This window comes from Danio rerio, chromosome 13 (genome assembly GCF_049306965.1).
Source record: "Danio rerio strain Tuebingen ecotype United States chromosome 13, GRCz12tu, whole genome shotgun sequence".
In the NCBI taxonomy this organism is placed as follows: Eukaryota; Metazoa; Chordata; class Actinopteri; order Cypriniformes; family Danionidae; genus Danio; species Danio rerio.
In genome coordinates, this window is record NC_133188.1 from 43758232 (window position 1) to 43771756 (window position 13525).

General features: G+C 35.8%; 1 protein-coding gene across 6 annotated transcripts in view; it reads right to left on the reverse strand.

The window, feature by feature from the left end:
* Positions 1 to 5175: 5175 nt before the first annotated feature.
* Positions 5176 to 13525, reverse strand: part of zgc:123010 — a 35762-nt gene continuing 27412 nt past the window's right edge. For 5 of the 6 annotated variants that reach the window (XM_009307532.5, XM_068212931.2, XM_009307531.5 and 2 more), the window contains 5 exons: positions 12643 to 12676; positions 12445 to 12519; positions 12212 to 12314; positions 10652 to 10755; positions 5176 to 8239 (listed from right to left, as the gene is read on the reverse strand). In XM_009307532.5, coding sequence (XP_009305807.1) covers positions 8113 to 8239; positions 10652 to 10755; positions 12212 to 12314; positions 12445 to 12519; positions 12643 to 12676 — 443 coding nt within the window. In that variant the 3' untranslated portion in view covers positions 5176 to 8112. 6 annotated transcript variants of the gene reach the window in all.

The following is a 13525-nucleotide window of genomic DNA, read 5'->3' on the forward strand; positions in this document are numbered from 1 at the left end:
TTGGAACTGAGAAATGTTTATTTGGAACTGAGAGATCTAAATTTGGAACAGAGACATAAATATGGAACATAGACCTAAATTTGGAACTGAGAGATGTTAATTTGGAACAGAGACATAAAAATGGAACAGAGACCTAATTTTGGAACTGAGAGATGTTAATTTGGAACAGAGATATAAATATGTAACAGAGATCTAAATCTGGAACAGATATGTTAATTTGGAACAGAGATCTAAATTTTAAACAGAGATGTTAATTTTGAACAGAGATATAAATATGAAACAGAGATCTAAATTTGGAACTGAGAGATGTTAATTTGAAACAGATGTTAGTTTGTATTAAAGATATTTGGAATTGAGAGATTTGAAGATTTGTTAATTTGAAACTAGTAGACGTTAATTTAGAATTGAGAGATGGTAATTTTGAACTGACAGACGTTAATTTGGAATTGAGGGATGTTAATTAGCAACTGAGAGGCGTTAATTTGGAATAATGAGATGTAAATTTAGAATTTAAAGATGTAAAGAGAACAGAGACAGGGAGAACAGAGAATTTCAAATAATTGTATACAAACTTGAAACTAAACAAGTGTATATTTAAGCAAATTTGAAAAAAGCAGCTGCAGTCAAACTTTAGCATGTTTCTAGTGAATTTCCGCAACACTTATCAGACTTGTGCTAATCCACGTACAGTATAACATAGATAGGTGCTAAAATTATCATTATCTGACAGCACAGATGGGATCTTCAGCAAGTGTGTAGTGCATATAGATGCCGAGCGTGTGTGTGTGAAGGCTCAAGCTCTGGCTCTAAAGAGACGCTGCTGTGGTCGGGCTCTGCCTCAAGCTCTGTAATTACCCAGCGAGACCCGGCTCTGCCCTTAGCCACAATTTGCGGTGCCATGAAATAAATACATGCTCTTCAACAATAAACAACTGCCTTTTCAAATTATAGCACCTCCTCCGGTTTACCCCCACCGTCACCTCCTGTTTTCCCTCTCTTTGCATGAGTCGCAAGTTTCATAACGCAGGCCTCGCACGTCCATGAAGGGCACCACAGTCTGAGAAAATACTGCCATGAGTTTGACAAAACTGGAGTTCAGGTTTTTTCAACGGACTGTCACACATCAGAGCAAAGCAGTAAATTATAATATTGCTGCTTGACAAAACTAGGACACGGTTTAGTGTAGTTGTTAGTCATTTGACCACTTCAACATTGTGTCTGCTCTCAGAAAAGAGAGGACACTGAGTGTTTTGTTCAAGAGAGAAAAAAAATGCTATAATTTCTACCAATGAAGTTCAACAAAAATCTCCAAAAAGGATGAAATCACACACTTATCCTGAAGCCATTCTGTAATTTCACTACAAGAAACAAAACTTGTAACAAAACGTGACGTAGCAGAGTGGTTTTCCTCGCCCACGGAATTGATTGACAGGTGCCATGTCTCCATAATATGTATACACGTTTACAAAACATTTTCTGCAAAGAAACTAAGATTAAAACATGTTACAAGTCTCTGCAATCAGCTGCTCATTGATAATTAGTTTAAAATGTTTTAAAAATAGATTAAAATCGCTATGTAATTCTTAACAATTACAATAATCCTGACCGCACAATGTCAGTAAACGTGTGTGTGTGTGTGTGTGTTGCAAACGGCATCAGAAAGGTTTGAATAAACTCCTCCACAAATATATCAAATAAACTTACTTAGCATTTTTGACTACTGATCATATTTTTGACTTCATCCGTGTCTGTCTCTATCACTGACTGCTGTTTATCTGACATAACACATGAGAAGCAGACACACACATTGGAGCGGTGGGCAGGGAGAAGCGGCTTATCTGGATTTAAAGCCACAGGTTACAAAAATGAATACACTGATGAATATTTTGAGTGGAAACTTTAGACATATTCTGCAGAAACTCTTATCTTGCAGAAGTCTTATCCTTCATATTGTAATGGGTAAAATCGGTGCCCTTTAAAAGTAGTTTTCTATAAAATAAAATACTGCAAAGAAATCTTGCTGCCTTCATTTTGGAGTTGAATCAAATTAACTTTTTTTTAGTCATTTCAACTTACATCAGACAAAAGTCGTAGACAAAAGTAAAGAGGGTTGAGGAGTCGCGGAAGAAAGTGAAAGTGAACAGCGGATGGGGGAGGAGGGTGGTTGAGAGGGGATTGGTAAAATGAGGTGCCGGATCCGGCGTGTTCAGGCACAAATTAAGCCCTGCCTGATTGCAACAGAGATATACTGGGAAACCTCTGTAGACTGATGGTATTTTATGCCGTTCAGCCCTATATTTTTAAAACGTGAGTAAAATCACCGGTTTTGTCACCACTTTAGACATTACGCTAGAGAATCATTCAAACACTAGCTCTAAAGTGACGTTGGTGAAGTAGCAACGGTTTCTGCTGTTCTGACGTCAGCTGCAAATGTGAATGAATGGACGCCGGAAGAAAGTAGTTCCTCTTACAAAAGGGTTTTGAGACTCTCTGTTTAATTTTCTTTTTTATATAAACGATGATGTCGCCGAACTGCTGTATAAGCGCAATATCACACTCGAAGCATTGTGATGTGGCTGGATATCATCAATTGGGGACACTAGGGCACGCCTCGCAACACATGCCTCCCACCAGTGCCGATATGCAGCCGCATCGCACTGCTACTTGTGTGATGAGCATATCTATATATATATATATATATATATATATATATATATATTAGGGTTGTAACAATATACCGGTATGACGGTTTACCACGATTTGAACGTGCACGATTATCATACCATGAACAATTGCATATCAACGGTTTTAACCTTTAACGGTTTTCTGTCTCCTTAAAGACCGAGACAGCCGCCCGCGGCTAAAAATAAGTATTGCTCTTAAATGTTTAATAACTTTTGATCCGCTGATCCGATTCATACAATTCAAAGATTGGCATAAAGAAGAGAATCTCAGCTTTCCAGTGCTGTATCACATAACATTCGCGGACTTTCAGAGGCTCCGGAATCAGTGCGGTTACGTCATCAACATTTGACAACGCTGATTTGACAAAGAAACGCTCGTCACTGTGTCTCCGGACAAATCAGACATGCTACATTGATGCATTGTCCCTCCTCCATGCCCAGATTGGTTCAAACTCGCTATATCACAACCAATAAGCATAGGTTTCGCTTTTGTTTGTGGACCAAGCTTTTTGAACAACACGGAATGAGAGATAGGCATACATTTATGCGCGGCTAAATAAAACGCAAAAAAAAGTTTTGCATGAAATAATTCTCATACTAAGTACTTTTGCATGCACAGCAGCACAGAAACATGACAAAACAGTGACACAGCAAAGACGAACTGCTGGTCTTGCTGTTTTCAAAAGACGCATATGAAGGTGCAGCTGTTTGTCTGCATTGCAGACAACCATTTCCAAATCCATATCCACAGACAACCATATCCATGCTGGCACATAAAACCTAGGATGTTCCATATTGAATCTAGTTTCGTTATGTAACTATTTATAGTATAGTAAATATTTATATCTATTTTTTTACTGAGGATTTGCACCATGTTTATTTGGACTTTATTTGGACTTTGACACATTATTTATTATTTTCTTATTTTTTTATTTGTTCATTGTAAGTGGTGTTGTTTATAGTAACTAAAAATATATTATTTGGAAAGTCAAATTTGCTTCACTGTTCTATTATTTTGTAACATTTGTAACATACCGTATACCGCGAAACCGTCAAACCGTGGTATTGTTTTAGACGATTATCATACCGTGAAAAATTCATACCGTTACAACCCTAATATATATATATATATATATATATATATATATATATATATATATATATATATATATATATATGTGTGTGTGTGTGTGTGTGTATAACAGAAGATCCAGCATTAAAAATATTTCTGATTAGATAACTAAAAAATGTAAAGTGATTTAACAAATATTTTACACTTTTGTATAGATTTAATAAGTATGTATAAATAAAAGTGTGTGTGTGCTTTTTCAGCGAGGTAGCCGGATGTTAATTGCATAAAACATGTTAAATGACTACATATATTTACTGGTAAAGTTCTACATCAAACGTGAATTCAGTGTGAAAGTGTGCATTTCCTAGAAAGGTCCAGCTTGAGTCATGAAGGCTTGTAACCAGTAACTGAGTTATCAATAGACTTTCATAAACAATACATACAGGCCACAAACCACTGGCTCCAGGCCACAATAGCAGAGCAACTCATACAGTACACGCTGTAGGTCCGACAACTTTTTCTGATGGACTGGAGGCTGGTTTTAGACCCAGCAGGATTTTCCCTCACATGTGCTCTTCATATGTGATCGCACAAACCACAGGCCACTTTCAAGAGCTGCTGATGAAAGAGAACATTTTCTGATGCTCCAGCTATTTTGGATGCCTAACGGACAGCATATATACTGATGCTGTCAGGACATAAGTTTAAAATAAAATCCAACAGTAATATCCAGCCACATTATATTACGTTTATGTTGGAGACATGGTTATGTTATAAACGTTTAATTTTAGTTTATTTTACTGAGGGTACTTGAAATGTACAGGATAATGAACCCTGTGCAAGAGCTCCCCCTTGTGTCAGCTGATAAACACACTTAAATATAGAGTATACTGGAAGAGAAATACTGTACTGTCTTTCTACTAGTAGGACAACAATAGTATATGCGTTGTATGTGTTGTAAATGCACAATATGCAAGAAGCTCTAGTTTGTTCTTTTCAGTTAAGCTAATATTATTGTATATTAGCCAGTAGGCTATAATAGTATATAAGTAGCCTAATATAAGTGCACTATGTACTGATAAAATATTTTTAATAAAAATGGATAGTAATGTCTGAATTAAGCATTCATGTGGCAGATTTTTTTACTTGCCATTCTTAAAAAAAAAAAAAAAAAAAAAAAAAGTCAAATTTTAGCAAAAGCAACAAAAAAAGCAGAAGAAAATCTGGGATTAACACATCACATGTTCTTTTTTTCCAATGCAAACAATTTAAATAAAAAGAAAACAAAGCAAGAATATGTCAAACTCAGGAAATAACATGAAAAATAACAAATAAATTTAGTGAAAATGTCAAACGTAGAGCTATTTTTTTTTTTTTTATAAGAGTTGAGCTAAAGTTTCAAAATGACACAAAACATCATTCGAGTGATAAATGTCCTTTAATGCACATTTAAACTATTAAGCGCTCTTTGAGCAGCAAAACAGTGTGAGGAGCTGCTACTGTTGTGTGACTCCTCAAAGAAACAAAATCATTAAAATAATTTATTTGACCACACAGGTGTCTTTTAAAACCTAAAAACAAGAATGAGAACCACAGCTGTACGCCTCCATCCAAAACCAACGAAACAGACATTACTCTGGACACACGCTACAATGTTCAATATTTAGCATTTTGTCCCCCATTCTTCTTAAATATTAAATGGGAGCGAGACTTAAATATTAATGCTAAAATAACTCATCTGTCAGGAAAGCAAATGTTTTAAGGCACTCCGGACTGTCACATGGAGCCAAAAGTAGCCCAATACAACTAAAATCACTACAAACTGCATAAAAGTCCATGCAGTCATATCTACAGTAAAAACTCATAAACTGATACATCCTAAATAGTGTAATGTACAAAAATAGCAGACATGTTTGTTTGTGGTACACTATAGGTAAACATTAGTGTTTCTTTGGTTATGCGTGTCAGAACAGCACAACATCAGAGGTCATACGAGTTTTCAAATGCATTGAAAAAAAGAATATTGCAAGATAAAAATGTGCACGCTGTTGTACAAAATGAGTCATGAGGAGGAAGACATGACCAATAGTCTTAAACAGCCGACTTCCTTCTCTCCCACTGTACCCAGAGCAGGAACGTTAAAAAAAAGGAAATGATAAAAACCACCCGGTCAAATTTGTGCTGACGGCATGAAAAGTGCCAAATGCAAGAGTTTCCTGTGTCTCAGACCTCTTGCGTAAGATATAGAGAAAAACACACGATTTTCTGCATTGTGTGGAGCAGCATGACTCAGTCTATAACTGAAACATTAAAGCACATGGGTCAAAGACAGTTCCTGGAGGGTCGCAGCTCTGCACAGTTTAGTTCTAACGCTAATTGAACACACCTGAGCAGCTAATTGAGCCCTTCAGTTTTGTTTAAAAACCTACAGGTAAGTGTGTTGAAGCAGGGTTGGAACTAAACTGTGAAGAGCTGCGGCCCTCTACTGGATTTGACGCCTTCGCCTTAAAGGGTTAGTTCACCCCAAAATGGTATTTTTGGCATCTACGCATCATCATGTTGTTCCAAACCCATTCAAAAATAGAATAAATCTTTTTTTTTAATTAAATCTGGGGGACTTTTGTGTTTCCATTAAATGTGTATTCACTAAAAAAGTTGACACTTTGAAAAAAAAAAAAAAAAGATCCAAAAAATCATCGATTTAAATGTATTACTTGATCAAATTTAAGCAGTTTAATCTTGGTCTTCTGTCTTGATTTAAGATTCCAGTCAAAATATAAATCATTAATCAGTGAGTAAATGTTTACAACTGCTCAATCATGCTTGCTTGACGAGTGAGAACCAATAAGGTTTAATCTTGCGTGTCACATGGCACTTTTCAGCTTAGGCAAGAACCACTAAGATTTATGACATCATATTGGTGATTAACGTTAATATGAATACAATTCTAAACTCAACGAGATCATCATATGTACGATCGTTACTCTTCCGACGCCTTGTATATTAATTCATTTTTTCAATCTCATTCTAACAGTTTTAGATAATTTGGTCATGAAAATCTCTCAGATATGATTAAAAGCATTTGTGTTTCAAAGATGAAAATATTTCTAATGAGTTTGGAATGACGCGAGTAGATAAAATGAGAGTACAAGAATGTTCATTTTGTCGTGAACTCGCCCTTAAACGGAAAACCATTAATCACGTTCATATTCATAGTCGTATAACAAAATCTCTCAACCACATTCCTGGAGGACCACCAGCTCTGCACATTTCCATGTCTCTTTAACCAAATATACCTGTTTCAGAGCATCAGTTCATTAGCAGATACTGAAAGATGAGCGTGACAAACAAAGGAGACATCCAAAATATGCAGTGTGGGTGGGCCTCCAGGACCGTGGTTGAGAAACACTGTCGTAGACAAATGTAAATTTAAATGGCAACAGCATGCCATCAGAAAAAACCATGAACAAAATATCACAGATGACCACAGATCATCAATACCTTTCAAAACTATTCTGACCAAACCTCTACTCTTGGAAAATTAAAATAAATCTACATCCACCTTATGCTGGAGGAACAACCTGTCGCCAACTTTAAATGCCCAAGCTCCCCATCCAACACGGTAAAGTGCAAGACTGCAAAGAAAAAAGGGAAAGAAAGGAGAACTGAAAATGATTTTGCGAAATTCAAACATTGCTCTGACCCTTCACAATACTGACATGCCTTAAATCTGCGAGAGAATACATCTTTAGTCCAATTACAAATGACTGTAAACTTGAATGAACAGCTGGAGTGTGTTTGAGGTGGTGGAATTCTAAAACACACTTGCATTTACAAATACGCTCAGTTTTTGTTTCTCAGCGTATGGCACTGGATTATTCTTTGGTACGATCCTCTCCAAACTCTGCAACCTCACACGCAAAAAAATATATATATATTGAGAGTCATTCTCTTCTCTCGAGATTAACTCAAATGTCAGACAAGCTCTGCAACTCTTCTTTGGATTGGTTGGATTGGTGGTGTTGGCACAGGAAAAAAGAAGAGAGCATTGGATATGAGAGGCCGTGTTAAACCTCAGCAGACGGCCATGCGGTACAGCGATGCTCTGGCACTCTGCACCACCCAAACCCCACCTCAAAAGACACTTTTTCCCAGGGAGCCGTCTGCTTTGAATCCCCATGAGGTTCAGAGTCTGACAGTGAATTCACTCGAGGAGGGGGGTGGGGGGGGATCTCTGACCTCAAGACTCTGATCCACAATACTGGTCCTGACCTACAGCTAATCAAAGTGAAGATTACAGTCCCCTACAGTCATGCGGTCGAGTTCCTAGGGGGAGAAAGTAAGGCTAGTGTTGATTCAAGGTTGCCAGTCTTTGCCTCTGTGATCGGGAATGTGCTTATAGCGACACCTATCTCCAAAATGACAGCCGGTGGTCCTCCAGAAGTAACACTCATCTCCGTTGACAGGACCTCTGCGTCTTGGTCTGAAAGAGACGAAGATTTATTTGGACATTTGCAATCATTTCAAAAGAATACTTATTTGAATGTACAGTTGTAAAATAAGTAAAAACCCTTCACGCTGTGCATTTGTTATCTTTTTATGCATTTAAAGTGGAGCTCAAAACCTTCTGTTGTAGACTATAATTCAGTTTCGCTATCAGGGCTGGACTGGAGGAGAAGAGGGGAAAAATATAATATATTTTTTGTATTTTTATTTTATTTTTTTTTAATCGGCCCTGGCATTTTGGGACAGAGCGGCCCACTACATCAATCAAAATGCTACCCATCTGTGCACGCCCTTGAATGTTTACCAGCTCTCATTTTATAAAAGCACAAAAGCTCTATATAGAAAATAATGAGAGTTGACAAATTAAAAACTTACATTTTTTTTATTTATTATTAAAATTAAATTATAATCTACACTGGAAGTCCATCTTGTGTGCGCCTGTGTGTTTTGAGGAAACCTATATTAAATAATGAACTAGACAAACAGTTGAACTAGATAAACAGTTGTTTAATAAAATAAAGATAAATAAAAGCAATGTATCAGAGACCCTAAACAAATGTTTAACTCAACAACGAAATATTAAACATTGATTAAAGGTTGTACAGTCAATCAAATGAACTTAAAAAATGTAAAAAATTCAACAAATATTTGTTTGGGCCCTAACTACAAAACTAAATGTAAGAAAAAACTTATTAGTTTTGCTTTAGTTGTACACTAGTTTGGTCATGTATAAATATCATTATAATCATATTGTATAAATATTATTATAACTATAAGCCTACATCATGCTGATGATCAAAAACAAAATGTCATGATATCTCATGCGATTATCTACTGACCGAGTGCATCTTAAAATACATGACTGACTCCTCATAGAGCTTGCGAGGCATATATTCTTTATATTTTGTAAAATAAAGACTTGCAGGTTAAGGAAACGGCATAGGAGGAAGTTTCTGCAGGCCTTGGTGCAGATGAAAAGTAAAAAAAAAAAAGTATATTTATATAGACAGATAGGTAACTGCTAGATAGACTAGACAGGAATATATTGATCTGTGCTCTGCTGCGCGCTACAGACACAGAAGGCAAACGGCTGCGCGCCGCTTCTGCTCTCCCGCACATATGGGGTGAGAAACAGGCGAGACTCTCGACTATTTTGAAAAATACACACCGACGTTGCACGCTTGCACAAAGCCCACAATGGAAGTTTGTGATTGGGTCAGTCCAATGTCAATAAAGAAAAGAACCAATGGGCTGCAGATTATGTCACATGGGCTGGTCTGTCCAGAAAAGTAAAATCTTACTTTCAGAGCGTCACAGATCACAGCATAGTCAATTAATTAGGCAGAAAAACACAACAGTCTGACAGTGTTTTAAGGACCGATCAGATCATAAGAAAATGAACAGCCTGGCCAAAAAACTACATCGGCCTGCAGGAAACTGCCCGGTCTGCCAGATGGCCAGTCCGCCCCTGTTCACTATGTTATGCTCAAGTATGTCGTTTTGAAAGGGGTCTATTATATCCCTTTTTACAAGACTTAAAATATGTTTCTGATGTCCCTAGAGTGTGTGTGTGTGTGTGTGTGTGAAGTTTCAGCACAAATAACCAAACAAATATTTTTTTTTATAACTCTTTGAAACTGGCCCTTTTTTAGTTTTGACCCAAATTGTGCTCTTTTGGTGGCTGTCACTTTAAATTCAAATGAGATTGCACTCCTAGCCCTCTTTTCAAAGGTGAAAGTGAACCATCCTCATTCTGTCTGCATAAATCTGATCATTAGTAGTAACTGACTTCAGAAAATTACTAGCAAAAAAAAAAAAAAAAAAGTGTCAAATTAGTAATTAATTAGTTCTTCAAACTAAAAAGAGTCATCAATTCCACTTGAAGAAACTGAATCTGAACTTTGGTATTTACTCTTGATTCTCAACTCCTCTGAATCAAGAAATCAAATCTTTTTGGAATAGACCCCCAATAGATAACACTTTTTAAATAAGGCCCTAAATCATAGGTCTCAAACTCAATTCCTGGAGGGCCGCATCTCTGCACAGTTTGGCTCCAATCCTAATCAAACACAGCTGATCCAAATAATTGAGGTGTTCAAAAGAGTCAAACTTTGCAGAGCTGAATAATTAACAAAATAAGCCAAAGCTAAAAGAGAACATCTTGGTTTTGTCTTTTAAATCTTACAATCAAAGCAAACCTTCAGATCAGTATTCAACATGTAGAATTGGCAGGAAAACGATCACAGAAAAACCGGGATAAATATTTAGTTAAACACTATTGCCAATTAAAGCAATCAAAATAAATGATATCACCCTTTAAAGGTAATATATACAGTATTACAACATGCATTTATATATAATAATACAACACAGTAGAAATTGAAATTACCCAGTAGCTCCAGCAGGTTGTTGCATAGCAGGTGTTGGCAGAACTCTTTGAATCCGTCGGTCTGGATATCGAACCACTAGTCGAGTATTCTCAATAAAATGTCCCTAAGAAGTGTTTCACAAAACAATTAGCATACCAGGACTACATGAAGAGCTAAAGGGCAAAAACAGACAACTCTCTTTATTAATTTCAATTAATCATGTTTTTCATCAAGCATGGATTAGTTCATTTGCAAAAACAGTGATTATGAAAAACAAATATAAACAGTTATCCGTACAGTTATTTTTATTTATTAAAAACAAAGCTCAAGAGGCTACTAATACTAATAGCATCTCAACCATTACTACTATTATGACTACTAATGATTATAACAAAGGGTTTTATGCAGAGCTTGACATTAACACCCGTCAACCCGCCAAATGTGGGAAGATTTCAGACAACTGACTTTGGCTAAATAATACTAAATAATTTTCCCGGATAATAATTCTTAAAAGCAGGGTTCGACAATAAGGATGGTCCAATACGCATGCAAAGGCGATCTTAGAATTGAGGAGCAACATGACTGACAAAAATAACTGCATTAGTGTAAGCAATAGAAAGCAGGTGAATACCGAATGAGAGGATTATCACTCGCGCTAACAGCTGAGGTGAGGCGTGCGACTGTTTTAAATGCGTGCACGCTCCCATTTCCATGCGTGAAGCAACTGTGTCTAGAAAAAACTGATGTGATCGGTTCTCTTTCAAATAGTCAAGACAAAAAGTGATGATGCTCAAAACAGTCTTGCTGCTTGCAAGAGTTCCAGGTTTGTCTTTTTGTAAGCAGCACCGGTTGCTTTCGCTTTATTCTTTGAACAGATTATTTATGAGTCTAACGTAAACAGTGTGTGATCATCCTTTCATTATCACACGGTATGTTTTTTGCCCAATTTATCTTGCGTTAATACAGTTTAATTATATTTTTTTTTACAATAACATTGATTTAATGGGAAATTAACTCCCTATATATATATATATGTGTAGTTTACTGGTGATCTGGGAACTTTAGCCAGAACAGATTACTGTACATATGTTTTGTTAAATAAAAAGAATAGTATACAGCTATATTTAGCTTGTTTTGACATTTAAAATTTGTGGCTAAGAAATAATTGTTTACGTTTGGTGTGGTCAGAGATGCATTTGATAAATCCTTCATTTTGAGCTAATATTATGTGAAATAAAAAATAATTGTAATACTATGAAACCATGACCAATTTGTTCATGATAATTGAGCAAGCTCATACACGACACACAAAAAGGGAAATGACTGAGTCATGTGGAGATAACACAAAATCTAAATCAAGTACTTTTAGCATCTCATAGTAATATTTATGTGTATAAAATATATTTTCCCAACAATAAAAGTGTCACTAGTGAAAATGGCGAGTGGCTAGTAATGTTGGAAAACTTAAAAGTTAATGTCAAGCCTTGGTTTTATGTAGCAGAAATAAAAAGATGGTCAATAATAATAATAATAATAATAATAATAATAATAATAATAATAAATGACTATGATTGACTTACATTGAGTTTCTCCATTGCACGGGAGGCCATGTTGGCATTCTTAAAGTTAACAAACGCACAGAAACGTTCATGCAGGACCCGAATGCTGTCAATTTCTCCGTAACTGGCAAACATCATTTAAAAAAAAAAAAACACAAACACAAAAACATAATGGGAAATGATGATATATCTAAAATTAGATTAGATTCTCATCTTTTAGATATCTAAAAACTGATTGGGGTAAATAAACTCACATTTTAAAGAGGTCCCGCAGATGTTTCTCAGTCAGTTCTGTGGTCACGTTGCCCACCCAAAGAGAATTGCAAGGACTTGCAAAGAAGACGACAACAATTTTAGAAATATGGACAGAATTAGTGCTGAAGAACTGCATTATAATTACAGTAGATAAATAAATGGAAATAAAAACTACAATCAACTCTGTGACTGCTCACCCAGGTTGAAGGAGTGCACAGTCCTGATTTGATGCTGAAAAACAAAGATTTCAATATTAAATAGGGTTATGTGAAGCAGAGATTTATGTTTCACTGCAATAATGTAAAATTGTAGCTATAGTTCACTCGGACGTTTAAATTTGCACCAAATCACAACATTGGTCACTTTTGTTTCATTTGGCTATTTTAAATACACAATACTGCCACAATATTGTTGCATTTTAGGAATCAGCAAGGACTGAAGGGGGGACAAAAATAATCTATATATTAGATGATTTGAGTGAAATTTCCTGTTTAAGGGATGTGCTAAACAATTTATTGTACAGTTTTACCTGATTCTGAAAAGTAAGCAAAATATGTTTTAGCCAATTTCTGTTTAATGCATTTTTTTAGCACATTTCTAAAGATAAGTTTAAAAAAACTTATTTCCAATAATGAATTTATTTTATTTTTGCCATGATGACAGTAAATAATATTTGACTAGATTTTTTTCAAGATACTACTATTCAGCTTAAAGTGACATTTAAAGGCTTAACTAGGTTAAATAAGCAAGTAAGAGTAACTAGGCAAATCATTGTATAACGGTGGTTTGTTCTGTAGACCAGGGGCTTTTAAACTTTTCAGCAAGTGACCCCCATTTTAATGCATGTCAGTGCTGTAAATGGGCCAGAAAGTTTAACCTGGTGCTATAAAATCAATCTGCTGCATCTGACGCTATAGCGGTGTCTTTAATGTAATTACCCCAGGGGTCGCAATCCAATAGAACTACTAACTATAAGCTACTATAGTAACTATACAGTAGTATATAGTAACTATAAACGACTATTTATTTCCTCTTCAGTAGCTTATGGATAAAATATGGTATCTTTTATAGTTTAATAAA